Here is a 26,130-nt window from a genome sequence, read left to right on the forward strand (position 1 = left end):
ATACGGGTCGACACCTCGAAACAGGCCGGACTGGGGCACTCGCAAACATTTCAAGCTCAGACATGTAACTCTTGGCATGCTCAAGGTCTCTTCTCACTTCCTCAAAGGTTTGCTGGTTTTATAGCTTTCCGTCTCCCTGTCTCCCTGTCTTTCTCTGTCCTGTCTCCCTGTCTGTCTTGACTCCTTCGCTTTCTTTTTCTTTTCTCACTCTGTTTCCTTGGAACCCGCTCTCCTCTCTGTCTGCATGATTCCCAATGAGATCTCGCACTCTCAGACTTCTGTGTGAGACCAGGGTAAATCATATTTGAGGTTGGGAGCTTAGCACCTGGTGTCTTCACACACTTGCACCCTCGTGCACCCTTGCACACCCTCGTGCACCCTTGCACACCCTCGTGCACCCTCACGCACCCTCGTGCACCCTCGCGCACCCTAGCATATGGACGCAGCATACGCGGCTTGACTGATGCTCTCCATACATTCAGTACCTAATGCATGATTTCCAGAGTATAAACTCTACATCCAGTTAAGTGCCTCTGAGTCCCAGGGGCTAGACACCCTCACGCAGACCCTCACGCAGACCCTCACGCAGACCCTTCTACCAAAAATTCCTCAGACGGCTTCATCGAGACGAACTTCCGACGGGTTCTGCTCAGAGTGGCCTTTTGTGGCAACAGTACCACAAAAAGGGTGGTGTTGTAATCTTGGGTATTGTTTCCCACAGTCGTGTGTGTGTGTGTGTGTGTGTGTGTGTGTGTGTGTGTGGGGGGGGGGGGGGGGGGGTCTGAGTGTTTGGGATTCAGGTTATAGGTTACAGGTCTCGCTCCCTGGGTTCACTTGTAACATTTTATAACATCAGTCACGGGCATAAATCCAGAATGTAATAGAGATCCCCAGACACTGAATTATTATATGTAACTCCACTCCAAGTAGCGTCTTTGTTGTTTTGTTTTTCTTCCAGACGGTGCACACGCACAAGTCACACTTTGTGGCGTTACACTGTCAAGAAGTGGGAGGGAAGAATTATGAAGAATCAATGATGCACGTGGACAGCTTCATCAAGTAGGTCTTGCTCCACCCACTTAAGGCCCATGAGCCCAGATACAGATGGTTGGAAGGACTTGGTTCAGGCCAGCTGTAGCTTGAATGACAGCTCATCCACTCAGCCTGGCAGGCTGGTGTTTCAGTCCTACATTTAAACTTAAGGCTTGTTACAGCTAGCCCCAAAAATAATAACTTTACCTAAGCTTTACTTAAATGTTTAGACAGATTTACCATGTGTTAATGTTGAGAGCTGAAAAAATAATGATGTTTCCTAAAGACATATTTTAAAATGGTTGACAGTAAAGCTTTATGCCTAATTCAGCATACCTGCTGAAATTTTAATCCAGTGGTAATTTACTGATGTAGTGCACACCGCCAAAATGTAGATAGCTTGCCAGAGAACACTAGCACACGCGTGTTGTTACCACTAGGGGGCGCTGTTGGGTTTCTCAGAGTGTATATGAGCCTAGTACAACACAGGACCGTGTGTTGTCTGAAGGAATGTATCCATGGTGACTTGTTAACGCTCCTTCCTGTGAGGTGATAACTCTGTAACAGTTATTGTTGACCATCACATGCTTCTGTTTAAGGATTATTTGAGGCATTTCCTATTCAAGGGAAAACACTATTTTAGAGAGTTCACTGGTGCCCTCTATTGGCCATATGGAAACTGACAGGAAATCTCTAGAGAGGGAAAAGTAAAGTCTGCGAGCTTAACCAAAGTGAAGCCACACGGGCCCGTTGCTTTTATTTGTGTGATCGTCACTGTAGGTCACCCCACCTACAGAGACCAGGAATCGCAGTATTCAGTCCCAAGCAAGAGTTTCTCTCACTGTCAAATACATCCAAGCACCATAACAATATAGCATTCATATTTCACATTAGTTTGACCATAGTGTGTATATTTTTCCTGACAGAGAGCTACTATCCAGCGACGCCATGAAGGAGTACAGCAGAGCCCGTGTCTACCTCGATGAGAACTACAAGTCCCAGGAGCATTTCACTGTAAGTGTTTGCTATGCCTCATCAGCTTCATCCATTACTGTGTCCTTGTTGCACTTGGGGAAGTCTTGAAGGCGCAGTTTCTGCTCTAATTAGCTACGCAACTATTTTGCTTTAAAGTATCTGGTAGTGTTCAGAGGCTTGAAGCATTATTTAAAAAATATTTATCACTGTGTTTATGAAAGGTGAAATTGTCATTTATCCTCTTTTGATATTTTGTCTTTGTGTAAAAAGAACAAAGGTATTTTGAACATATCCCTGTAAAATAAATATAGAAATAAATAAATAAGTATTGTTGTATAAAACTATACAACTATAACACTATTCTTGACTGTATGACTTTCCGATCACGTGATTTTAATACGTCAAATTAATGCAGTTGCATAAAATGTCCACAAGGTGGAAGCATACAGTTACAAATCCATTACAGCTTCTTCCAACATATGCGTGCAGTGGTTTAACGGGGTTTTGGTCTAGGACGTGGCCATTCTTTTTTTATTCTTTTCTTTTCTTTTTTTTTTAAACAAAACTTTTATAAATTGTCCATCAAATTAAATCTGTTTCCAAACAGCACTTTCCAAACATTTTGAACATGACAACAATGGACCCTACTCGCAAAAAATTTTAAGGGGCTGTTAAAATACATGTTGATTAACAGAGTAGTATATATTGAAAACGAAGTCCTCCTGAAGTGCTGTGAGTGACAGCAGGCTGCAGAGGACTGTGTCCTGTGGAAGGGCGGAGCCACCTCCGTCCCGCCATCCGAACTAAAGTTCAGCAGCAGTAAAGTTTCTAGTGCACAGTCAATAAATCTCTTAATAGTCCAGTCATAGCAGGCGTGTGCCATTTAGCCGGAGCCTCGTGGCGTTTGTTTCTCTCTTCGATCTCCTGCTCCTGGGTAATTGTTTGTTGTCTGCTCCACCTGTCAATTTCCAGATAATATGAGTGGAGCTGGTGGGTGGGTGAGCAGGAGGGGTTTCCTGACTCCTCTCGCTCCAGTAGCATGAGGACTACACCGAGGAGGGAGGCGCAGGGAGGCGCAGGGAGGAGCAGGGAGGCGCAGGGAGGAGCAGGGAGGTGCAGGGAGGAGCAGGGAGGAGCAGGGAGGAGCAGGAAGGAGCAGGGAAGAGCAGGGAGGCGCAGGAAGGAGCAGGGAGGCGCAGGGAGGAGCAGGGAGGAGCAGGGAGGCACAGGGAGGAGCAGGGAGGAGCAGGGAGGTGCAGGGAGGAGCAGGGAGGAGCAGGGAAGAGCAGGGAAGAGCAGGGAGGCGCAGGGAGGAGCAGGGAGGTGCAGGGAGGAGCAGGGAGGAGCAGGGAAGAGCAGGGAGGCGCAGGGAGGCGCAGGGAAGAGCAGGGAAGAGCAGGGAGGAGCAGGGAGGAGCAGGGAGGCGCAGGAAGGAGCAGGGAGGCGCAGGAAGGAGCAGGGAGGCGCAGGGAGGAGCAGGGAGGAGCAGGGAGGTGCAGGTTACGGAGCCCCGTGCCTGGCTCACAGCACTGCAGACCCCCTGTGACGTGGAGTCACTGAGCGTGTTTTCTTTATCCCACTTGCAAAGTGCTAACAGATGCAAACGTTTATCGGATGTCTTGCGAGACTCTTGCGTCTGGCGCTCTCGGGAGCGTCGTGAGGGGAGGGAGGTGTGAGGAGACTGGTGGATGGAGAGGGTGGTGTGAGGAGAGGGTGGGGGTGGTGATGGTGTGCTCTGGCCTGCCGTTTTAAAGCCTGGTTAAGGTATACAGCAGGTAAAATGTCAATTAGGACAAGCCCATCCTCTTGATCCAGACTATTAATATTTATCGTCCACCTCTGCCCCTGGGCCCCGAGGCATCACGGCTAATGATGTGCACTAATGTCTGCCTCCATTTTCCACGTGTGTGAGCACCTCCTGCTCCACGAGCTGTCAGGTGCGTTTACACGTCGCAGCACCTCTGGTCCAAATTGAGCCGTCTTGGTCCCGGTTCCTGCTCCTTTATCTCTGCCAGATGTTTTGACCTGACTGGTCTGTTCGGCCCCGCTGATGTCACTTTCTGTTTGTTGTGCAAGTTCTGTGCTTGAGTAATGGGACAGAACCGATGATCGTGTGGTAATGTGCTTCATTTCACGCACTCCAGCCCAACCCAGACTGCTCCCTCCATCTCTGGGCTGGGGAAGGAGCTGCTCCATCAGCAGCAGGTCCCACCAGAGGGAGAGAGAGAGGAGAAGAGGGGAGGAGAGAGAGGAGAAGAGGGGAGGAGAGAGAGGAGAGGAGGTAACAGACAGGGAGGAGGAGGCACTCTCTCTGTCCAGCCCTGGAGCTTTTTTGCCAGCCATGGATTCCGTGTGGGTGTCCCTGGCAACAAAAACCTGCTCTGGCTGTCGTCCCCCCCCCCAACCCCCCCCCCCCCCCCACACACACACACATCCAACCCCAACCCCCCCTAACTCTAAACCCACCCACCCCCCCACATATACACACACACACACGCACGCTCATGCACAACTTTCCTCCCCTCTCAAGACACTGGTGAATGCATAACCAGGTTAAAATATAGCAGAGTAAAGCCCCAGCCTGTGTGCTGCAGCAGGAACACAGAGCACTGGGCCTATTTGAATGGAGGAGATGTCAGTGCAGCAGTATAGTAGGAGCATAACTCTCACAGGCCATCAGTCAAGCTCTCAGGAGTGCAAATACACACCACACATCCACTCAGGCCGACCCCCGATACACACACACACACACACACACTCTCTCTCTCTCTCTCTCTCTCTCTCTCTCTCTCTCTCCCCCTAGACATATGTTGAGCGACAATCGATGAGTCTGCCATCAGAAGTGAATTATTAAGGAGAGAAGGCAGGCCAGGGCGCTCTGGGAACATTTGGCCTAAAATATATACACAATTAATGGATTGAACAGAGGGCCCGAAAAATGGATGCATTTATTATAGGGAGCCTAATCTGAGAATCTGAGTTCACCCTCTCCTTTGGCCTGTCCCAGCTATATGCCCATAACATCCACTTGTGTGTGTTCAGTTTTTACCAAACACACATGCGCACACACACACACACACACACACACACACACACACACACGGGCCTCATAAAAAGCAGCCTGATAAAGTGGTGTGTGTATGGTTGGATTAGTTTAGTGGGGGCAGCAGGATGTAGGGCGAGAAGTAAATCAGAGTTGTGCGTGTGTGTTCGCTTGTGTCCGGGCGTGTGAGAGAATGTGTGTGTGTGTGTGTGTGTGTGTGTTTACGTGGTCGACTGGAGCAGATAATGATGTGATTGAAGTGTGTGGGGGGTTGGTGGGTTGCCGGGCCCTGTGTACATTATGGCGTGTGGGCCCCGGCGTGGGGATGCGGGCGGGGGTGTTGGCGGGCGGGGGTGTTGGCGGGCGGGGGTGTTGGCGGGCGGGGGTGGGGTATAGTGAAGGTGAGCCTGTCATATCGATCTTTTTAGTGCTAAAATATGAGCCACTTTACTCTGCTCCCCAGCCCAGTGATGGGAAAAATAATAACTCGGTCCCAAATTAAAAATATTGATCGCTGAGGAGGTGTTGAGAGCAAATAAACACCCACTGAAGGATTTCTCCACCCCTCCCCCATCTGTCTCCAACCGCACGCTCCTGCGGCACACACACACACACACACACACACACACACACACACACACACACACACACACACACACACACACACACACACACTGGCTGTCTCTCTGCTTGGCAACTGTGGACCAGGATGGAGCTATGAGAGTTGGAGGTGTGTCCGGAGGGTGGATGCCCAGTACACGCAGCTCTGGCCCAGCCTGGCACCCTGGCACCCTGGCACCCCGGGCACCTGCTGGGCTCCCAGTGGGCCATGCGTAAACACACACGTTCTGGCACAGAGCTCCGTCTGCCCGGGGAGCCAAGATACCCGTGTGTCTCGGACTACATCCTGTACAGTTACAGTGGGTTATAAAACGTGTGTAAAGAACAAAGCAATGCAATGAAGCACAAAGCAATATAATAAAGGCTCATCTTTAATTATGGCATGTCAAATTTATGATCATTTAGTTTCTTTCAAGGAAAGATCATAAAATATAAGATGATTTAACTGTGGTGTGTAATCGACGAATTATGGCTGTGTGGACAGGGCTGCCTTGCTAGCAGTTACAGTGTTTCAGAACCTGCCCAAGCCTACAAAAAAGGCCAGTTTCTATTGGCTGAATGGGGATGAGGGAGTGGCTCTTCATGCTGCTCCTCCCACTCATCCAGACACGACCGAACTCCTCATCTCCTCGTCTATATTTGCAGCATTGGGCAGATGGCCTTGTCCAGAGTGACTCACAGAGGTACTTTGTAATCTCTACCAAACGCTTAACGTAATGTGAAAGTGTTGAGAGTGTGGCCGGGCTGATGCCCTAGCAGGAGGGCACGTCTTCAGACATGGTGGTCGGGGTCAATATCGAGTGGTAGAAGAGTTTGGAAGGCATTGTGGTGCTAACTGGGGGTGTGATCAGTGCTTTTAGGTCCACGGCAGCTGGTCCCGTTCTGGCCTTGCAGGTAAGGGGCAGCGTTTCACATCAGAACGTGACTCGCTTCCAGGAGACGACAGTGGGGAGATGTGGGATGTACAGCTGCGTTCTGGATGGGTTGTTTGGGTCTGATAGCCAGTTTTAGGCCAGCACTTTCCATCTCCTAGGCCTCCATGCTACATGCCTGCATAATCAGACATGCCTCCATAATCAGACATGTGCCTTGTTCCTTGCCCTCTTGTCTGCTGATTGGCCGGCCCTGACTCGGTAATCCCACGCTGGACGGCGTGTGCCGGGACCCCCAGGCCACCAGCCCCTCGAATGCGTGTGAAAACAGTTGCCACGAGGTTAATTTTATTGCAGGCTTCATGCACTTGTGAGCGGGGAGGAGGTGTCGTCTGCCTGGGTCCTGATGGATGGGCCTCCCACGCCGGCCAGAACGGGAAGAGGGCGGGGAAAAGGCGGAGCCTTGTGCAGGCCCATCCCACCGAGATGTCTTAAGTGCATACCATGGAAGAGAAATAATATGAATAATATAATAGGGGAGACCAGGGACAGTTGTAACACTTTTTGTGATTTTTCAAATAAATCAAAAGCCATTTACACTGGAATAGCCAACTTGCTGTATTAGGAACTTCAATGTGTCAACTACTGAAACAATGTATATAAGTGGGTTTATGAAATATGTACAGGTGGCAAAATTGATTTAAATACAGACACTCCAATGTTACAACCGTCCCTGGGTACAGAGACGGTTGTAACACATGCCAGGGACGGTTGTAACATCTAAAACTTACTTAATTAATCAGTCAAATAATCAAAATGAAAAAGATTATTTATCATTCATGTTATTGTGACCATTTATTTTTAAAAAATAGGCCTAATGATTACTCTCACACCACATAACAAACAAAGAGGGGAAGGAGGCACCACACATGGTGTGATGGGGAGGATGAAGGTTCAGACACCACACATGGTGTGATGGGGAGGATGAAGGTTCAGACACCACACATGGTGTGATGGGGAGGATGAAGGTTCAGACACCACACATGGTGTGATGGGAGGATGAAGGTTCAGACACCACACATGGTGTGATGGGAGGATGAAGGTTCAGACACCACACATGGTGTGATGGGAGGATGAAGGTTCAGACACCACACATGGTGTGATGGGAGGATGAAGGTTCAGACACCACACATGGTGTGATGGGAGGATGAAGGTTCAGACACCACACATGGTGTGATGGGGGGATGAAGGTTCAGGCACCACACATGGTGTGATGGGGAGGATGAAGGTTCAGACACCACACATGGTGTGATGGGGAGGATGAAGGTTCAGACACCACACATGGTGTGATGGGAGGATGAAGGTTCAGGCACCACACATGGTGTGATGGGAGGATGAAGGTTCAGACACCACACATGGTGTGATGGGAGGATGAAGGTTCAGACACCACACATGGTGTGATGGGAGGATGAAGGTTCAAGCACCACACATGGTGTGATGGGGAGGATGAAGGTTCAGACACCACACATGGTGTGATGGGAGGATGAAGGTTCAGGCACCACACATGGTGTGATGGGAGGATGAAGGTTCAGGCACCACACATGGTGTGATGGGAGGATGAAGGTTCAGGCACCACACATGGTGTGATGGGGAGGATGAAGGTTCAGACACCACACATGGTGTGATGGGAGGATGAAGGTTCCACACATGGTGTGATGGGGGGATGAAGGTTCAGGCAGCACACATGGTGTGATGGGAGGATGAAGGTTCAGACACCACACATGGTGTGATGGGGAGGATGAAGGTTCAGGCACCACACATGGTGTGATGGGGAGGATGAAGGTTCAGACACCACACATGGTGTAATGAGGAGGATGAAGGTTCAGACACCACACATGGTGTAATGAGGAGGATGAAGGTTCAGACACCACACATGGTGTGATGGGGAGGATGAAGGTTCAGGCACCACACATGGTGTGATGGGAGGATGAAGGTTCAGGCACCACACATGGTGTGATGGGAGGATGAAGGTTCAGGCACCACACATGGTGTGATGGGGAGGATGAAGGTTCAGGCACCACACATGGTGTGATGGAGAGGATGAAGGTTCAGGCACCACACATGGTGTGATGGGGAGGATGAAGGTTCAGGCACCACACATGGTGTGATGGAGAGGATGAAGGTTCAGACACCACACATGGTGTGATGGGAGGATGAAGGTTCAGGCACCACACATGGTGTGATGGAGAGGATGAAGGTTCAGACACCACACATGGTGTGATGGGGAGGATGAAGGTTCAGGCACCACACATGGTGTGATGGGAGGATGAAGGTTCAGGCACCACACATGGTGTGATGGGGAGGATGAAGGTTCAGACACCACACATGGTGTGATGGGAGGATGAAGGTTCCACACATGGTGTGATGGGGGGATGAAGGTTCAGGCACCACACATGGTGTGATGGGGAGGATGAAGGTTCAGACACCACACATGGTGTGATGGGAGGATGAAGGTTCCACACATGGTGTGATGGGAGGATGAAGGTTCAGACACCACACATGGTGTGATGGGGAGGATGAAGGTTCAGGCAGCACACATGGTGTGATGGGAGGATGAAGGGGCACCACACATGGTGTGATGGGGAGGATGAAGGTTCAGGCAGCACACATGGTGTGATGGGAGGATGAAGGGGCACCACACATGGTGTGATGGAGAGGATGAAGGTTCAGGCACCACACATGGTGTGATGGGAGGATGAAGGTTCAGGCACCACACATGGTGTGATGGGAGGATGAAGGTTCAGGCACCACACATGGTGTGATGGGGAGGATGAAGGTTCAGGCACCACACATGGTGTGATGGGGAGGATGAAGGTTCAGGCACCACACATGGTGTGATGGGAGGATGAAGGTTCAGGCACCACACATGGTGTGATGGGAGGATGAAGGTTCAGACACCACATGGTGTGATGGGGAGGATGAAGGTTCAGACACCACACATGGTGTGATGGGGAGGATGAAGGTTCAGACACCACACATGGTGTGATGGGGAGGATGAAGGTTCAGACACCACACATGGTGTGATGGGAGGATGAAGGTTCAGGCAGCACACATGGTGTGATGGGGAGGATGAAGGTTCAGGCACCACACATGGTGTGATGGGAGGATGAAGGTTCAGGCACCACACATGGTGTGATGGGAGGATGAAGGTTCAGACACCACACATGGTGTGTTGGGGAGGATGAAGGTTCAGGCACCACACATGGTGTGATGGGAGGATGAAGGTTCAGACACCACACATGGTGTGATGGGGAGGATGCTGCAGGTGGTGTGTAGGATGCCACCGTTGCCACAGTGGGTGTTGGAGCTGTAATACATGCAACTGCATTCACTGCAGCTGCAGTGGAAGATGGAACCTGTGGTGTCACTGCTGGCAGTGGGCGATCTGTGACCAGGGATGGTTCAAAGTCGCTGTCATTAAAAATATCTCTTTTAAAAAGCCTAATTCCAGTGCATACAAACCCTGCCTGAAAATTTGATGGTGTTGCAGCCAGGGGAAGCGCACTCTTCACAATGCTTGGCAGATCATAAATGGTCATTGTCACTGACTATTTGGTTCAGGGACGGTTGTAACAAGGTGTTACAATCGTCCCGGTATCACCAGTTGTGTTTTCACCTCATGTGAACGAGCCTGACTGCTAGTTGGACACATGTTAATCATTTCTAATTTTAGCTTACAATACAGTAATTCTAATAATACTTATTTGGATTCATAGATATTTTATCTCAGGACCTCTGATAGAAAAGTAAAATTTTTACCCCCCAAAAACACTTTTGGTTATTACCTTCTCTAGGAGTTTCAAATGTGGCTCCTTTTTTGTTAGCAAGAAGACAGTCTAACTGAGCATGTGCACAGTGAGTGTAATCACTCTAGCTTGTTTCTGTTTGGAGGAATTCAAGGTGTTACAACCGTCCCTTGTTACAACTGTCCCTGGTCTCCCCTACAGTTTGGATAAGTAATATCCATTCAGTAACAGAGGTGTTATTTCTGACTCGTGCTTTGATTAAATCAAAGGTTATTAGATATTCCTTCATTGCCTTCATAGACTTTCTCTAAAGTAGACAGTTCTGTAGGGACTACAGTCTCTCTCTCTCTCTCTCTCTCTCTCTCTCTCTCTCTCTCTCCCTCCAGCAATCAGCTGTCAATACCTCCACATGCGTCCATCTTTCTCTCTGCGGCTGATTGAAATCAGTTCAGTCCAGCTCTCCATTGCCGTGCTTGTGTTTAGTGGCAGTGCTGCCAGAGGGTTTCAGCCATCCTGACTGACACCAGCAGATGTGTTGAGAGATTCCTAATGTTCCAGTTCCACCCCGTGTTCTCACGTGTGTTCTCACGTGTGTTCTCACGTGTGTTCTCACGTGTGTTCTCACGTGTATTCTCACGTGTGTTCTCACGTGTGTTCTCACGTGTGTTCTCACGTGTGTTCTGGGGCATCAGGGAGCTTGTTCTACTGCTCATTTTCTGGCAGGTGTTCTTTAACATGAACGATAGGTGGTGGAGGGAAGCTCGTCTCTCTGGGTGCTGAGGTAAAAGGTTCAGTGCTCTTAGATTTGATGGTTCTGGTCTCTGCAGCCCTTACAAAGGAAAACGTCACTGCAGCAAAAACGTCACTGTGCTGAATAGAATCAGCTCGTTTGAAATTGGTATTTTAATTGTGATTAATATGTAATAATATGCTAATGTATTTTCTTCTGCTCGGTGTGAAAGTTAATTAAGTAATGTAAAGGTGTAAATATTCCAGCTGCACTTTTGCAGGTCTCTCACCCTTTTCTTTCTCTCTCCCTCTTTCCTGTGTCTCACCTTTTCTTTCTTTCTCCTCATCTCACTCTTTTCATCTTGCTCACTCTCTCTCTCTCTCTCTCTCTCTCTCTCTATCTCTCTCTCTCTCACACACACACACACACACACACACACACACAGTCTAACTCCCTCTCCCTTTCTGTCTCTCTCTCTCCCTTTCTCTCTCTCTTTCTCTCTCTCTCTCTCTCTCTCTCTCTCTCTCTCTCTCTCTCTCTGATCGCATGGCTTTAGGGCCGAATGTTTTCCCAAAGTGTATTGATTCCTGCCCCTCTTCATTTGCATGCCCAGGCAGATACGCCTCAGCCAGGCTCCCAGGCCTATTATATTCCCATTAGCTAATCTCTCTGGTTTGATTTCCATAATCTCCCTGCTATTGTAGCCTCTCACACTGCTGCTCTCTAGAGAGAAAGAGACCAGCTCCCAATGGGGCTTCCCTAAACACACACATACACACAGTGACATGCTCATGGTCTCTCTCTCTCTCTCTCTCCCTATCTCTCTCTCTCTCTCTCTCTCTCTCTCTCTCTCTCTCTCTCTTTATGTTTGCATCCATACACACCCATCCAGAGGCATCATAAAAAACATCAGAAAATTGTTTATGCCATATTTCTGCCATATTTCTTCAGTCTTGTATGTACTTAACATGAGCATATTTGAACCATCACATTCCTACATTTGTAGCAATTCAGTTATGTTGCACTATATTAGAATAATTTATATAATGAAATGTACAATGAGAGCCTTGTCTTGCAAGGAATTCTGATCATGTCTGCACGGAAGAGATTTAGCCTTTCAAGAGCATCATCTGCCTCTAACACACACACACACACACACACACACACACACACACACACACACACACACACACACACACACACACACACACTCCTCATATGAAGATCCTGGCTGTGCCCAGCTCTTCTCTCTAAGCAGCTGTCGGCAGCTTAGCACACGAGGGGGGCGGAGCTCACGCTGCTAAACTCTCTATATGCCAGACACACTGCAGGCTGATCCCTTCAAACACGAGTCCGTCTGACTGTCAGATCAGTTCCCAACTGCTCTGTGGGTCTGATCAGAACACCACCAGTATAGGTGTATATACAGCCTGCACGATCAGCAGAGCCTGTCTGTAACAGAGCCTGTCTGATCAGCCTGTCTGACACCCTCCTGGGTTGTGTCCCGGGGTTGTGTCCCGGGGTTGTGTCCCGGGGTGTGTCATTTAACACATTGCACTTTAAAGGCAGTTAATTTTGATCAGTGCCCTTGGCAGGGTGTCGTGAGTTAGAAAGGTGAGCATCTCCTGTGTACATGGGGGCCTTGACGACAGGCTGCCCTCTAAACAGCTCTCCTTAATTATATAGAAATGACTTTGCTTACCCTTGCAGACCTCTGGGGGAGTGCCCACCCCCCCCAAACAAAATATTACATCATCACATGTATGCACACAAACTGATACATGCAGATACATGCATGCGTGCATACAGCCCACCGTGTTATTAGTGTGGTTTAAAGTGCTTAACCATCTACACGCATTGACTCTACGTTTATCTAACCTTTCTGTGTTTGTGTGTGTCCAGCAGAGTGTGTGTGTAAGTGTGCACGAACACTGGGGTCACACTACCTTGTGCTGCTAGACAAATGTTTAGAATGCATTCATTTCTCCTAATGAGGATCTTAACCTTATTACCTGCATGTCATGTTAAGGTTTGCCAAAATATTAAGCACTAAAACTATGTAGTTAACCTGTGGCTGTGGTTTTTTTAGCAGTGTTACTTAACTGAATTAACTGCAGCAAAAAGCAGTATTTTGAGCGTGGCCATTTCTTTTTAAAACCCTTTTGGACCCTTCCAGGACAGATTTGGGTCTCTTTCCCAGAGCTTCGGGGTCTTCGTCCTGCACCGTCACCAGTTTCCAGTTGCGTGTGTAGGTCTGCCGATGTGTTGACAAGCATTGATTAAGTGGCCCCTCCCACTGCCGTCACCCCTGGCAACGAGCTGATAATTAATACGTTTGACTGCCACAACTCTGCAGCCGTGGTGATGGATAGGTCCGTGGCGTGGTCCAGCAGGCCGGGGGGGGGGGGCATGGCCCGTCCCCCGCCTGACCCCCACGCCGCTGGTAAGCTTTGCTCGTTAGCAGTGTGCCTTGCCTCCTCTGCTAATTAAATACCCAAAGGTTGCCCTTGGTTTTTGTATTTATTCATTATTGACTCTGGTTTAATAATTAATTAAGCAGAAGAGTGGCGCCATTGTTCCGGCGCTTGATGAAGAGGTCTCGCGTGCGGGTCTGCCGATGCGGGAGTGGGCCGGCGGGGCCGTCCGGACGCTCTGTCACAGTCAGTGGCGACGTTCGGCGTGCTCAGCATCGCTCGTGTGCTTGGAGCTCCGTCCGTCATGTGCGTCTCACCTCTCTGAGCCAGGAAAGCAATTGCGTTCACCATGTGGACCATTAGTGAGACAAGGGAGACAGTCTGAGGGACAAGGGGACGAGCAGCAGAGACCCTGTGCGTGAGCTGTCTGTCTGGAAGTGGACGTCGGAGTGTGTGTGTGTGTGTGTGTGTGTGGCTCCCTCTCTGTGAACATCCCCCGGCCCAAGCAGGCTTTAGTTTAGGTGCTTCAACCTGTAACTGCTGCTTCACATGAAGCCTCTTGCAGAGACGTCAGAGTGTCTGTGTGTCTGTATGTCTGTGTGTCTGTGTGTCTGTGCGTGTGTGTGTGCTTCACGTGAAGCCTCTTGCAGAGACGTCCGAGTTATTTTGAACTCAGTTATTTTTCCTGAGTTAAAGAAAGGGGCTTCAGTGTGTCAGTGTGGAAGCGTGAAGGTCCAGGATCAGCCTCGGCTCACCCAGCCACGGACCCCCCAGTGGCTCTGATCCGAACCACGGCTCCTTTATTTTACGCCATTGCAATAACTTTAGAGCACTTTTCAAAACTGGATGAAGAGGAACAGCAGCAATCGAATAACCCAATTACTGTGGACTTTCATTTATTAGTTAATGGCATTTTTATTGTCTAAGTTTTCTTCTTTCTTTGTGTAGAAAGCTCTCTTTGTGATGCCCCCTCTCTCCTGTTCTCTCTCTTTCTCTCTCTCTCTCTCTCAGCTGTGGTTATTTTCCCCTCTCTTCAGCCAGTGTTCACTCTCTGCCTCTTCTCATCCAGTGCGGCTCTAATTGGGTTTGCTTCTCTAAATCAGATTGCTTTGATTGGGTTATGCTGCTGTGGAATTGGAGCACTACCCTGCCTGTCATAGGTGGAGACTTCATCTGCTTTTGTTAGGACCTCCTCTGTATCTTTTGCGGCAGTCACAGGGACAAAAGCAGGGTAGTACCAGTTAAAATATTTGCCCATCACACACACACACACACACACACACACACACACACACACACACACACACACACACACACACACACACACACACACACTCTCTTTCTCTCTCTCTCTCACACACTCACACTCTCTCTCTCTCTCTCTCTCTCTCTCTCTCTCTCTCTCTCTCTCTCTCTCTTACAGACACACACACACACACACTTTTGTGCACAGCCAGCAGCGCCTGCTTCTCCTTTTGTGTAAGTAATGACATTTGAATCGAGCATTAACCAGCTTAATTACGTTCAAATTGTCATTTTAATTTACACTGATATAGTATTGATCACACAGGCTCAGATTAAGGCCCCTTGTGGAGCAGATGATGTGGAATTAAACAGGGCTTCCAGGGCCTCCAGGGGGCCCCCAGGGGCCTTTCCTGCTGGCTGGCTGCTGGGCAGGAGAAGAATGATATTTCCTCCTAATGAAGTGGCAGCATGCACCAGCATGAATGTGGGCCCAGCCGGGGAAGAGCAGGATAATGGCGTTTGGGTTACTCATTCACTGCCATGCACCAACTCTCCTGTGATTCGTCCACAGACCCCCACTCACGATCACGATCAGCCATGTTGGCCTGCCTCATCCTGCATCCTGACCTTTTCATTGCTAAAGTGTATATATTCTCTCTCTCTCTCTGTCTCTGTCTCTGTCTCTCTCTCTCTCTTTCTCTCTCTGTGTCTCTCACTCTCACTCACGCACACACATGCAGACACAGACCGCACACAGTCAGGCCTTCACAGGTTCTGAAGACGTGTGTGTGTGTGTGTGTGTGTGTGTGTGTGTGTGTGTGTGTGTGTGTGTGTATGTATGTGTGTGTATGTGTGTGACTAGGGAGGGGTGCATCTTCAGGGAGCCATCAGGCGACTAATCCGAACATCCTGAATGGAGGAAAAGTGTGTTCACTCGCTCATTTTCTCTCTTTCCTCTCTCATCCCTTGCTCGTGATTCCGAGGCGTGAGGGAAGGGAGTGTTCCCCCGGGACCGAGACTAGCCGCACGACGATATGTCACGTACGTGTGGTTAATCGCACAGAGAAATCGTTACCTTAAATCCTAGCCATTTCTCAGCAGGTAAGAGAAATAATGATGATATTTCCCCTTGCCCAGACTGGCAGGGATGTAATTATAGCCCAGGATAGTGACCTCACATACATTTCCTGAAAGAAAAGGGGAAAAAACACAGAGAGAACAGATTCATTTATGACCTAATGTTTGCGAGTGAGAACTGTGTTCCTGTTTCATGTGAAGCAGCTTTACTTTGTGGGCAGAACTCACTCAGGCGTGGGCCTGTAAGGGAATGGCTGCTAAAGCTCGCTCACAAACGCAGGTGCGGGGCGTCTGCTCGCGGCCGCGCGTTCCGGAACGAGCCCTGCTTTCATTTCCCAGCATGCATCTCGTGCTCGTCTCCTTTCACTTTTCTCGGCACATGCATTTGTGTGAGTGGCTGAGACATGAACCCCTGGTGAGGGCTGGTCGCCTCGTCTCCAGCGTTGTGTTTTATCCTATTAGCTGCACCGCGCTGCCATTTTGGTGATGAAGAGAACATGCCCGCCGCATCCGAGCGTCTTTTCCTGCTGTCATCGGAAGCTCGCACTGTTGGATTGTGGGATGTCTTCAATACCCATAATGGACTTGGCAGGGCCCTGTGTGGCCTGACTTGAGCCTTTCACGCTCCTTTCTTATCCCGTCACCTTATTCTAATGCTCCTGCATTGTTTAGTCAACTGGCCTTGCATTTACATCAACCCGTCACCAGGGGTCCCACTTGTGGCAGGTGCTTAATTGAATTTGCAGTTATTTTGCATTAAATATGAAAAGCATACAGGGATTTGATTTGCTTCCTGGATGTCTCGCAGTGGTTCCGTCTTCCACCTGGTCTTCTGAGCGTCTTCCACCCGGCCTTCTGCTGTTTCTCTCCTCCTCACCTCCCACTCTCTACATGCCCTTCTCTCTCTTTGACTTTCTCGTCTCTTGGTGTCTTGCTTCTTGCATTGTAATGAAGTTGCGCAGCTAGACGTTGGCGGATATTTTGATAGCACCTCACCATTCCCGGCACGTTCCGACCAGCTCAATCTCTCTCCTGTAGGCCGAGTTGCTTTTTTCTGTTGTAGTTTTAGAGCGCAGATCTGTTTGGTCATGTGGCAGCGTACAGCAGCGTATATTTCCTAATCCAATTACAGTTCATAGAACACCTTCAATCTTTTTGAAGCAACATATAAATAACAACAAATCTGGGCAGGTGCCGGAACTGCAGACCTGCGCCCCCTGTGGCCAAACTCATTCCCTACATCTTCATAGCCATCTTTCAAAAATGAATTGGTCCCGTACGCTTTTCCCTTGTGGTTATTGAAAGATAAACACGCAGCAAATCACGGCAATGGTTTTTGCCTCTCGTTTTCTAGCAGTATTAAACATACACAGGCCAATTGATTTTAAGTGCTCTTAACCCAAGGCAGGGAAATGACCAATCATTTGGTCTTCCCCGTCGCCCAGACGACGGCGAAGCCTCGTAAATGAACAACATGCGTCTAATAAGAGAGGATGGCGTCTCTCAGGCCCTTAATGAGCTCCTCCTCCTCTCACCCAGACCCTCTCAAATTGATTTTTGTCAGGGAAATTAATACATTCTGCTCAAGGTTGTGGAGGTCATTTAGAGAATGTCTTACTGGTCATGAGGGAAGAGGAATGGTTTGTCTGTGTAGGATGCCAGTAACAGACTGGGGCGTGAGCGGACGGGGGTGCGGCTTCTGCCGGCCGGCAAAGTCTCCTCAAACGCGGGCTTTCCGTGGAAGCCTCCTCCATAGGAAATTGGTGGAGGTGGTGCCATATCGGCACATGGTAGGAGCCCATTGCGGCCTGCGGTCTGGAGTTTGCCCGGTCCGCAGAACCGTTAAACTGATCCGCAGCATTTCCTGCTCGGTAAAGTGACCGCGGTCAGCTGGGGGAAGGCACGAGGACGTGAGAGGACGCGAGACCTGCTGAATGGGTGTCGTCCACAGGCCACCGGGCTGAGAAGACCCCAAACCTCTGCGTGAACCTCTGGGGGATGGCCACATGCTTCAGAAGCCTTAGAGTAAACATTAAGTGTATTTCTGAACCTAATGCTTTCCATGTGGGCTTGAGTGGCACACAAAGGCCCGTCCTGTCACCACGTCCCTCTCACAAACCTTCACACACAATGCCTCGGTTGTGCTCGGTTATTCACCCAAAATAGTTCTCATTAAAGACTTGTGTAATTAGATTGGAGGCAGAGTCAGCTCCTTGGTTTTAATGGTTTAATTACATTCTTGTGCTTTTGCTCAGCATGAGGAGTGTATGCGCTCTCCTGGGTGGAGAAGCAGGGCAGCAGGTGTGGTCTGACTGGGTGGAGCGGGCTGTATGTTGGCACCTCCCTCCATCTCCTCACTGTGACATATTTGTGTGTTGGCGCTGACAGAAAACCTTGAGATTCTCAAGACATGAATATAAACAGTTGAAGCTCAAGCACTGGCCTGCTCATCATTCTCAGGAAATACTGATTGAATGTGTGGTTAGAGTTCTGGTTCTGGTTCACAGGGTTCTGGATCTCGTCCATGGATCATCATCATAACAACAAAAGCGACAAAGCTCACACATGGTACCTAACATTTAAAAGTTCAGTTGTCACATTACTAGTCAGTTAATAACGGCATAATACATACACAGTGCATGGTGTATACGACAAGGCAAAGTAATCTAGTAAGCAGGCATTACTTCGTCACAGTTAGGAATTATAATTATGTGTTTGAAAGAAGGTTTAAAACTTAATGTCTTATTATTTATTAGCAAATGGCCCTGTTTCTACAAGCTGCTATGTAATAGTTTTTGTTTATAATGTGAAATTAAATAATTTTAATTCATTTTATTTTCACTATTTATTTATTTATTTATTCACTGTGTGGTTTAATATATTATTTGATGCAGTTTAAGCAGGAACATTGAGAGTAGTAAGGTGTGTAGTTTCTGCCTGGTGAATATCGGGAGTTTTGATTGAAGAAATGGAGCCAAAAGAGACCCAGGACGCTGGGCCCGTCACAATGGCATCAGATGCCTGAGAAGCTCTGGCTTTCATGGCCTGAACAGAAGCTTCTGGACTTTTCCGCTAGCCTGCTCTCTGCTGCCTGTGGCCAGTCCATGGGTTCCCTCCCCAAACGGCTGGGAACGGCTCTGATTTATGATTCTCCCAGTACACTGAAAGAACATCTGCGTACAGAAACTCCTCTATTCTTTACTTATGGCCATTATTACACCCCCCTCCTCTCCCTCCAGCCACATGACATAATTTTGATCTGAGAAACGTTTCCAGCGACTGTTGGCGCTGCCTCCTCGTACTCCGTCTCGCTCTCTTTCTCTCTGCTGATGCACTGAAGTATAACTAAGCTAGCATGGAGGATATCCCTTCATTTCAATCAGGCCTGGCCGATTTTACATAACACATCATTGGCAGGCATCCACTTTTACATAAAGACAAAGGCGGTGCGAATGGCGTCCGGCGGCGGGACTTAGCGGAGACGCGAGTCCACCGCGGGCTTTGGCCCGGCTCTCTCTAAAGCTTCACGGCTCTGTGCTCTCTGTTTGTGTCCCGATAACGCCTCCGACAGTATCTGTGGAAAGGAGGCCTGCTTCCCTCACAGATACGTTTTTTTTTTTTTCCTCCGCTCTCTCTCACCAGGCTCAATTTTAAGGCTCTCAAATCCAATGTGGCTTTCCCAATGGGGTATATTATAGGCCTCAGCCCGAGGTCGAAACTGACAGACTCTTCTGGATGTGTTGGCCAAACGGTTCCACAGTTGATACTTTGATTGACCATAGCTATATGTAGCCATATAAAAATAATGTTTGATGATGGTAGTATCCAGGGGGCATGTTGTCTCATTTCTGGAGAGACTTGCGTGAATGGAGGGGTGAGGAGAAGGGGAAAAGATGTTGAGGGGGGAGGGGATGAGGAACATACAGATAAATCCCTCCCAGGACGGACTGATCAATGGCCCTAAGATGTCTCGCAGCAGTATATTTTATTGTGGGACACTGCAATAAAGCTGTATCCTATTGGACAACTGGTGGGGGGGCAGTTTGTCATAGCAAGGCCACCAGAGCTCCGTGGAGAGGACATAAGGTCCAGATCAAAGGCTTGGGCTGTGGCCGCATGACCAATCGCCGGCCTGGTCCACAGCCTGTTGCTGTCCTGCTAGAGAGATGGCTGATCAGTGCCCAGAGTGGCAAGTTCCACACCTGCCATGAAGTGTCCAGGACTGTGGCTCCGTAAGCACCTCTGAGATCAAGTGCTCTTCCATATTTTGAGATTGCACGCAAGAGTAACGACTTCTCCAAGAAAGTTCAGCTTAATATGATTGTCCTTGTGGAGTTTGCGCTAGACTCTGATTGGCTAGGACTCCAATGGGCTCGGACTCCAATTGGCTCGGACTCCTTGCTGTCAGGTCTTATGCATGTCTCCTGTTGCTCTGTAAAGGCAGAAGCTTACCCCGCCTCCGATACACTCCTAATCCAATCAGACACATAACGGACGATCGCAGGAGCAGGCCACATATTAAATAGCATGATAATCTAGATTGATGAGCATTCAATGTCAACATTAACAATATTTTCAAAAGCAGAAAATAAAGAAAAATCAATGGCCCTTTAGACCTGTCATTTCTAAAAGTATCTTGTCTAATGAGGATACCTTTAGAAAAAAAAAATAAATGACACAAGTTGAAATATTCTTTTTAATTATTGGACATCCATAGTGGAATATGATTTACATTAATGAGCCTAAGTATATTAAAAGCATTTTATCCTCGGCATTTGAAACAATTAAATGATGGCCTTGGCAGCCCTGCATGAAGTGGCCGAAGAGAGAGTGGGGTAATGTCATTTTAATTACTAATGGATTCCTCAATTGTTCGCCCTTTGATTTTTCTTTTTTGGCAAATCTAATAATGTGGATAATGTTCATCATGTACGTGGTCCTTCAGGAGATGATGAGATTAGCCTCTGTGGCTCATACGTACTCGGAAAGAGTGGTTATTCACCACGCCGTTGGCTTCAAGTGCCGGTTTATTTGAGGATTGGGGCATCAGAGGCTGCTTGCAGGGTTCTAGCTCACTGCACTAGACGCCCTTCAGAAGCTGTTGACTGATACCTGAGATGGACTGACTGATTCCTCAGCCCGAGGGCCATTTGTGGACACACCTGTTGACATGAGGGACGCGGCTGCACTCTTAAGCTCTTTGCCGGGCGTTCCTGTGGCCCCGGGGCCTGGCGGGGCCACAGGAAGGTGTGGGGGCTAGTAGACACATGGGAGCGTGTTGGGCCCTACAGGTGAAATCTCATTTAGCCTGATGTGCTGCTTTTATGCCATCATAAAAACCTGCTGAAGCTGCAGGCGGGAATACGTTTGAAATATATCAACCTAGTTGGCTTCAAACATTGTCATCGCTTCGGTTTGGTTGTTTTTTATTACAGAAATATAAGCTGCATATAAAAATCAGAAATGCTTATATCTGGAAAACATCCTATAAGCAAGAGGGATTTAGGGTATGTGCTGCTTGTGTATTACTTACATTACCGCCTGAATTATGTTAATTTCTATTCCATAATTACTTTTATAACTTCATCATATGGAGAGGCCTAGCCAGGAACCTACATCTGATATATATTCAAACAAGATGACAGGCCTGTGTGGCAGCACTTAAACTATTCTGAGTGTATATATAATCTGGGTATATATATGCGGGAAGGGGGGTGGGGATGCTAAAACATCTCCTTAAAGCTCTGAATCACTTTACGTAGAGTTGCATTATGATTTTTTACCCCCCTCTAATTCTTTCTGGTTGAATGTCATTGGCATGATGTCTTTATTGCTTTAGACCCCTGTGAGCGGCCAGGTTGGAGAGGCTTCAGCACGACTGATGAGCATGGCAGGAAATTGGCAGATGGGAGCATCCATTTCAGTGCTAATTACGGGGGCTGCCGGCCTCCCCGACTGACAGGGTTCAACCGGGCAATGTGGAGGCTGCCAGCTCCCATCCCTTGCGCTTTATAAAACGCTCTTTAATCCCCCTGCACAATATCATTAACTTTGTAAGTGGATGAACACAATGGACAAGCAATTTAATTAACTTCTACCATTGGATGTTGGAAGGAGAGACTAAATGAAATGAATGCACAATATTTCCCCGCTAGGCCGGCCAACCTTGGGAGCGGGCTGGATTGTTGGCAGGTCCAGAACGTGCTCCTGGTTTGGCCAATTACACCTTGTTTAGACCCATCCATAACGTTTTCTGCAAAAAGGGGAAATAAAATCAGAAGTTTACAAATCAATCATATAAGCTGCTACTGGGGTTTAGGGGGCATTTTAACAAAATGAGAGAAAGGCTCTTTTAGAGCAGTATAGACCCCCCCTCTCTTAATTTCTATTTGTGTTTTTCTGTCTTTTTGACCACCTGAACACACTCTTTCCAATTTTCTCTCTCTCTCTCTCTCTCTCTCTCTCTCTCTCTCTCTCTCTCTCTCTCTCTCTTCTCCTCTTTCTCTCTCTCTCTCTCTCTCTCTCTCTGTTTGTTGAGGAGCACAGGTGATTAAACAAAGCAGTCACAGCTTTAAACAGTTAACCCTCAGTAGCGGTAACCACACACACATACATTTGTTGTTTCCGTATGGACACAGAACTGTTTGCTCGCCTCTCCTTCAGAGAAATGTTGTCTCTCTAATCTCTGGAATAGTGTCGATTCACTATGACGTTCAGGACACGCCACTGTTTTCCAAGGGGACAGATCATACAACCTGATGCATAAAAAGCAGACGTGTGAGATCCGAAGCTGAAACCTGACCCTGGGTTTGTAGTGGAGGCCGCTCTGTGCTCAAGGTTTCTTTTCTCGTTACTGAGGTGTTTTCCTTATTTGGACGTTTGCTTGTTATCATCTAACACGCACCGAGCCAATGAACTATTCCTGACTGAAATCCTTCTGAGGAACTGCTAAGGAACAGCTGTTTGACGCCTCCAGAAGACCAGGGAGTGTTTAAGCACTGCAATGAATCCATTGCACACAGATGGGATGGATGGTCCCAGCAGATGGTTCTAAGCGTCCTGCACTGACACTATCAAGTTCTGCGTGTCTGTGTAGAGGTGACAGCTCTCCTGTTCGGTTGGCTTGGTCTTACAACATTGATACAGCGGAACAGAAGGTGAAAACATCACAGTGTGAACACAGTGACAACAACCCTATGTAATAGTACATGCCAAAAGCGGGGCTACACGGTGTCTCCTAGTATACATCCAGTACCATGAAATGGTCTTCGCTGTCCCAGCGAGCTCGAGCCCTGCCATTAAAGCCATAGCCAGAATCTTGGGGCCGGGGTGAGCCTATTAGAGGGGGGGCGGAGCGAGCCCGTTGGAAGGGGGGCAGAGCGAGCCCGTAGGAAGGGGGGCGGGGTGAGCCCGTTGGAAGGGGGGGCGGGGTGAGCCCGTTGGAAAGGGGGCGGGGCAAGCCTGTTGGAAGGGGGGCGGTGCGAGCCTGTTGGAGGGGGGCGGGGCAAGCCTGTTGGAAGGGGGCGGGGCAAGCCTGTTGGAGGGGGGCAGGGCGAGCCTGTTGGAAAGGGGCAGTGCGAGCCTGTTGGAGTGGAGTGGAGTGGGGTGGGGCAAGCCCATTGGAAGGGTGCGGGTGAGCCCATTGGATGGGGCGGGGCTAGCCTGTTGGAGGGGGGCGGGGCGGAGTGTCTGGGGAGGACACGGCACCGCCTGCAGATCCGGGCCAGCTCTGCACAAACCTCCGCTACTGCGTAAATAGGCTGTTTGTCATCCTCTGCAAACACAACACCCTGAGAGAGCCAGAGACAGCCAGACAGACAGACAGGCCGGAGAGACAGACGAATCGGCAGAGAGACAGACAGACGGGCGGAGAGACAGAGATGGAGAGAGAAGGAGAGGAGAGGGAGGAAGCGTCAATAACAGGGTGGCTTTTCAGCAGGGAAATACAGATTGAGATGCCCTTGCCCCCCCCAGCCTTTTAGCCCTATGTGTTTGCCAAACAGCCCTCACTCATTGATTGAGTATTCAGAGTATTGAGCCTCTCTGTCTATTATTCATCTGCTGCAGAAAGGCCTGACTGGATACACAGACAAAACTCTCATTTAAAGTTCCTCTGTCACTGGCTCTTATTTGCAAGCGGGCCGGATGCGGTGCCGATCCATCACGGCCTGAAGGGCCTCTCGTCCTCACGGGAGTGTTTCCCTCGATGACCACGCAGCGCAAACATGTCACGTTACAGCTGTGCTCACCGCTCGCCCTGTGGTGTGTCTGTGCGTGTCGGTTTGTGCGGGTGCATGCGTGTGTGTGTGCGTGTGTGTGTGTGTGAGTGTGAGTGCGTGCGCGTGCAAGTGTGTGTGTGTGTGCACATTCACTCAGCTGATGCAATTACTGCATTTCTCCAACTGTCCGAGCCAGTTGTATATCGTGTTTCTGTTTTTAATAGCTCTTAAGCTTAGCTTCATGTTTTTGCTTTGAAATGAGTTCTAGAAACATGTAGAACTGACCTTTAAAATCGAAGTTGGGGGAGGTGTGTGTGTGTGTGTGTGTGTGTGTGTGTGTGTGTGTGTGTGTGTGTGTGTGTGTGTGTATGCTTGTGTGCATGTTCGCGCTCACATGCTTGTAGTGACATTCAGAGTGTTGCGTGACCAATGAGGGCCCTTGAGGAATTTCACAGGCAGATAGCTGCTCATAGAATTAACGCTCTGATGTAATGTATCTACCTAAGCAAAGTGAAAACTGCCCTTTCCCCCTGAGATCCATAAAGTTTTGTCTGTCTCTATAGCTGCTCTCCCGCTCTTCCATTTAGACCATGTTATCTGCATGTAAGCAGTTTATGACGGTTCTCCCTTTTACAGGTCCATTCGTGCGAGTGGGGGTTGGGGGGTGAGAGACAGTAGCCTTTTACTACCTTTTAACTGGAATTAGCTGCTAACGCATGGCTTGGGCAAAGCAGAGGCCGTTATCTGTGTCCTGTGTAAATGTCTCATTCAATGCTTCCATTTACAAGCTTTATATTGCACTCAGCTGCTGTGCTGGTGTAGGCCTCCATCCTGCCTGGCTAACAACCTGCCCTCACCTCCACCTCCTCACCCGCTGGTGTCACAACAGAGTGCGTGTCTACATTCAGGGCACTGACCACTGCTCTCGGCAGAAACCAGCACTCTGACCACTGGGGAAAAATGACTACTTTTATGTTTGCTTTATGGCTCATTTTTCAAATTGAATGCAGAAAATCTATTAAAGGTCATGGGATTTGAGCCTCTTTCTGCTCGCTAAGTGCTCGGCTGCGCGTAGCCTAGTGTGTCCCGCGCGCAGCAGGACACGGGGCGGCCAGACGGGGCGTCCGGAGCTGCTGCGCACAGCGAGGACCTCGGGAAGATTCCAGCACTCGTCTGGCCTTCCTGTGGGTCGTGCAGGAAAACTGCGTTTGGCCGAAACTGATGCAGTTGCCGTACTTTACGAACTGCTTGTGTCTTCCACCTATGTCCACATATGAGAGAGGGGGAGAGAGAGAATGTGTATGAGAGAGAGAGAGAGAGAGAGAGAGAGAGAGAGAGAGAGAGAGAGGGAGAGAGAGAGAGAGAGACAGAGAGAGAGAGAGAGAGAGAGAGAGAGAGAGAGAGAGAGAGAGAGAGAGAGAGAGAGACGTCCCAGGGCCGGCTGTAAAACCTGCCTTTTATGGTCCAGTTATTGTCTTTCTGTCTACAATTACTGCGATTACTCACTTCCCTTCCTTTGCCTGGGCCGCCCGGTGCACTTAATAGAGTGCATTCCTACTAATGGAGAATTAAGTAGCGCCCATGACAGTCCGGTTTATAAATATGTAAAATATACTTTTAATTATTTCAAGTGAATCTGGCAGCTAATCAATAACACGGGACGTGACAAACATACGCTTGACGTGGGCCATTGTGAGGCAGCGGGTAAAAGATAAGCACTTCCTGTCAGCGCGCTCTGGCTCCAATTAATATTTTGAGGCTGTCATGCCCCCAGACAAATGGATTAATTGCAGGCCGCTAATATAATCGGTTCTTCATGAAGAGTGGCCCTAGCTCGGGAGGAGCGACGGACCGAGGGCAGCAGAACCAGACCGTCCGTTTGAGCTGCGACGTTAAATATTTATTACAGCTCCTATATTTGATTTTTCCTTTTTTTTTTTTTTTTTTGCAATGGCTGCTTAAGTGCAGTTGTTTGCCCGTTATTTGAGGGGTGATTAATTGGACTTCTCTGGGAGTAATCATGACAATGCCATTAGCGGCGATTGGCCTCGGCGAGGTTATTTGGTTATAGCTTTCTGTGACAGTAGAACAGAGAG

At 48.8% G+C, this 26,130-nt stretch overlaps 1 protein-coding gene across 1 annotated transcript in view; it reads left to right on the forward strand.

Moving 5' to 3' along the window:
- The window catches only part of inpp5a (inositol polyphosphate-5-phosphatase A), a 112,709-nt gene that overhangs the window by 33,757 nt on the left and 52,822 nt on the right, over positions 1-26,130 (forward strand). Inside the window, 2 exon segments of the mRNA XM_076974252.1 lie at positions 959-1,059; positions 1,959-2,046. Coding sequence (XP_076830367.1) covers positions 959-1,059; positions 1,959-2,046 — 189 coding nt within the window.

Source organism: Brachyhypopomus gauderio, chromosome 15, assembly GCF_052324685.1.
Source record: "Brachyhypopomus gauderio isolate BG-103 chromosome 15, BGAUD_0.2, whole genome shotgun sequence".
Taxonomy (NCBI): Eukaryota; Metazoa; Chordata; class Actinopteri; order Gymnotiformes; family Hypopomidae; genus Brachyhypopomus; species Brachyhypopomus gauderio.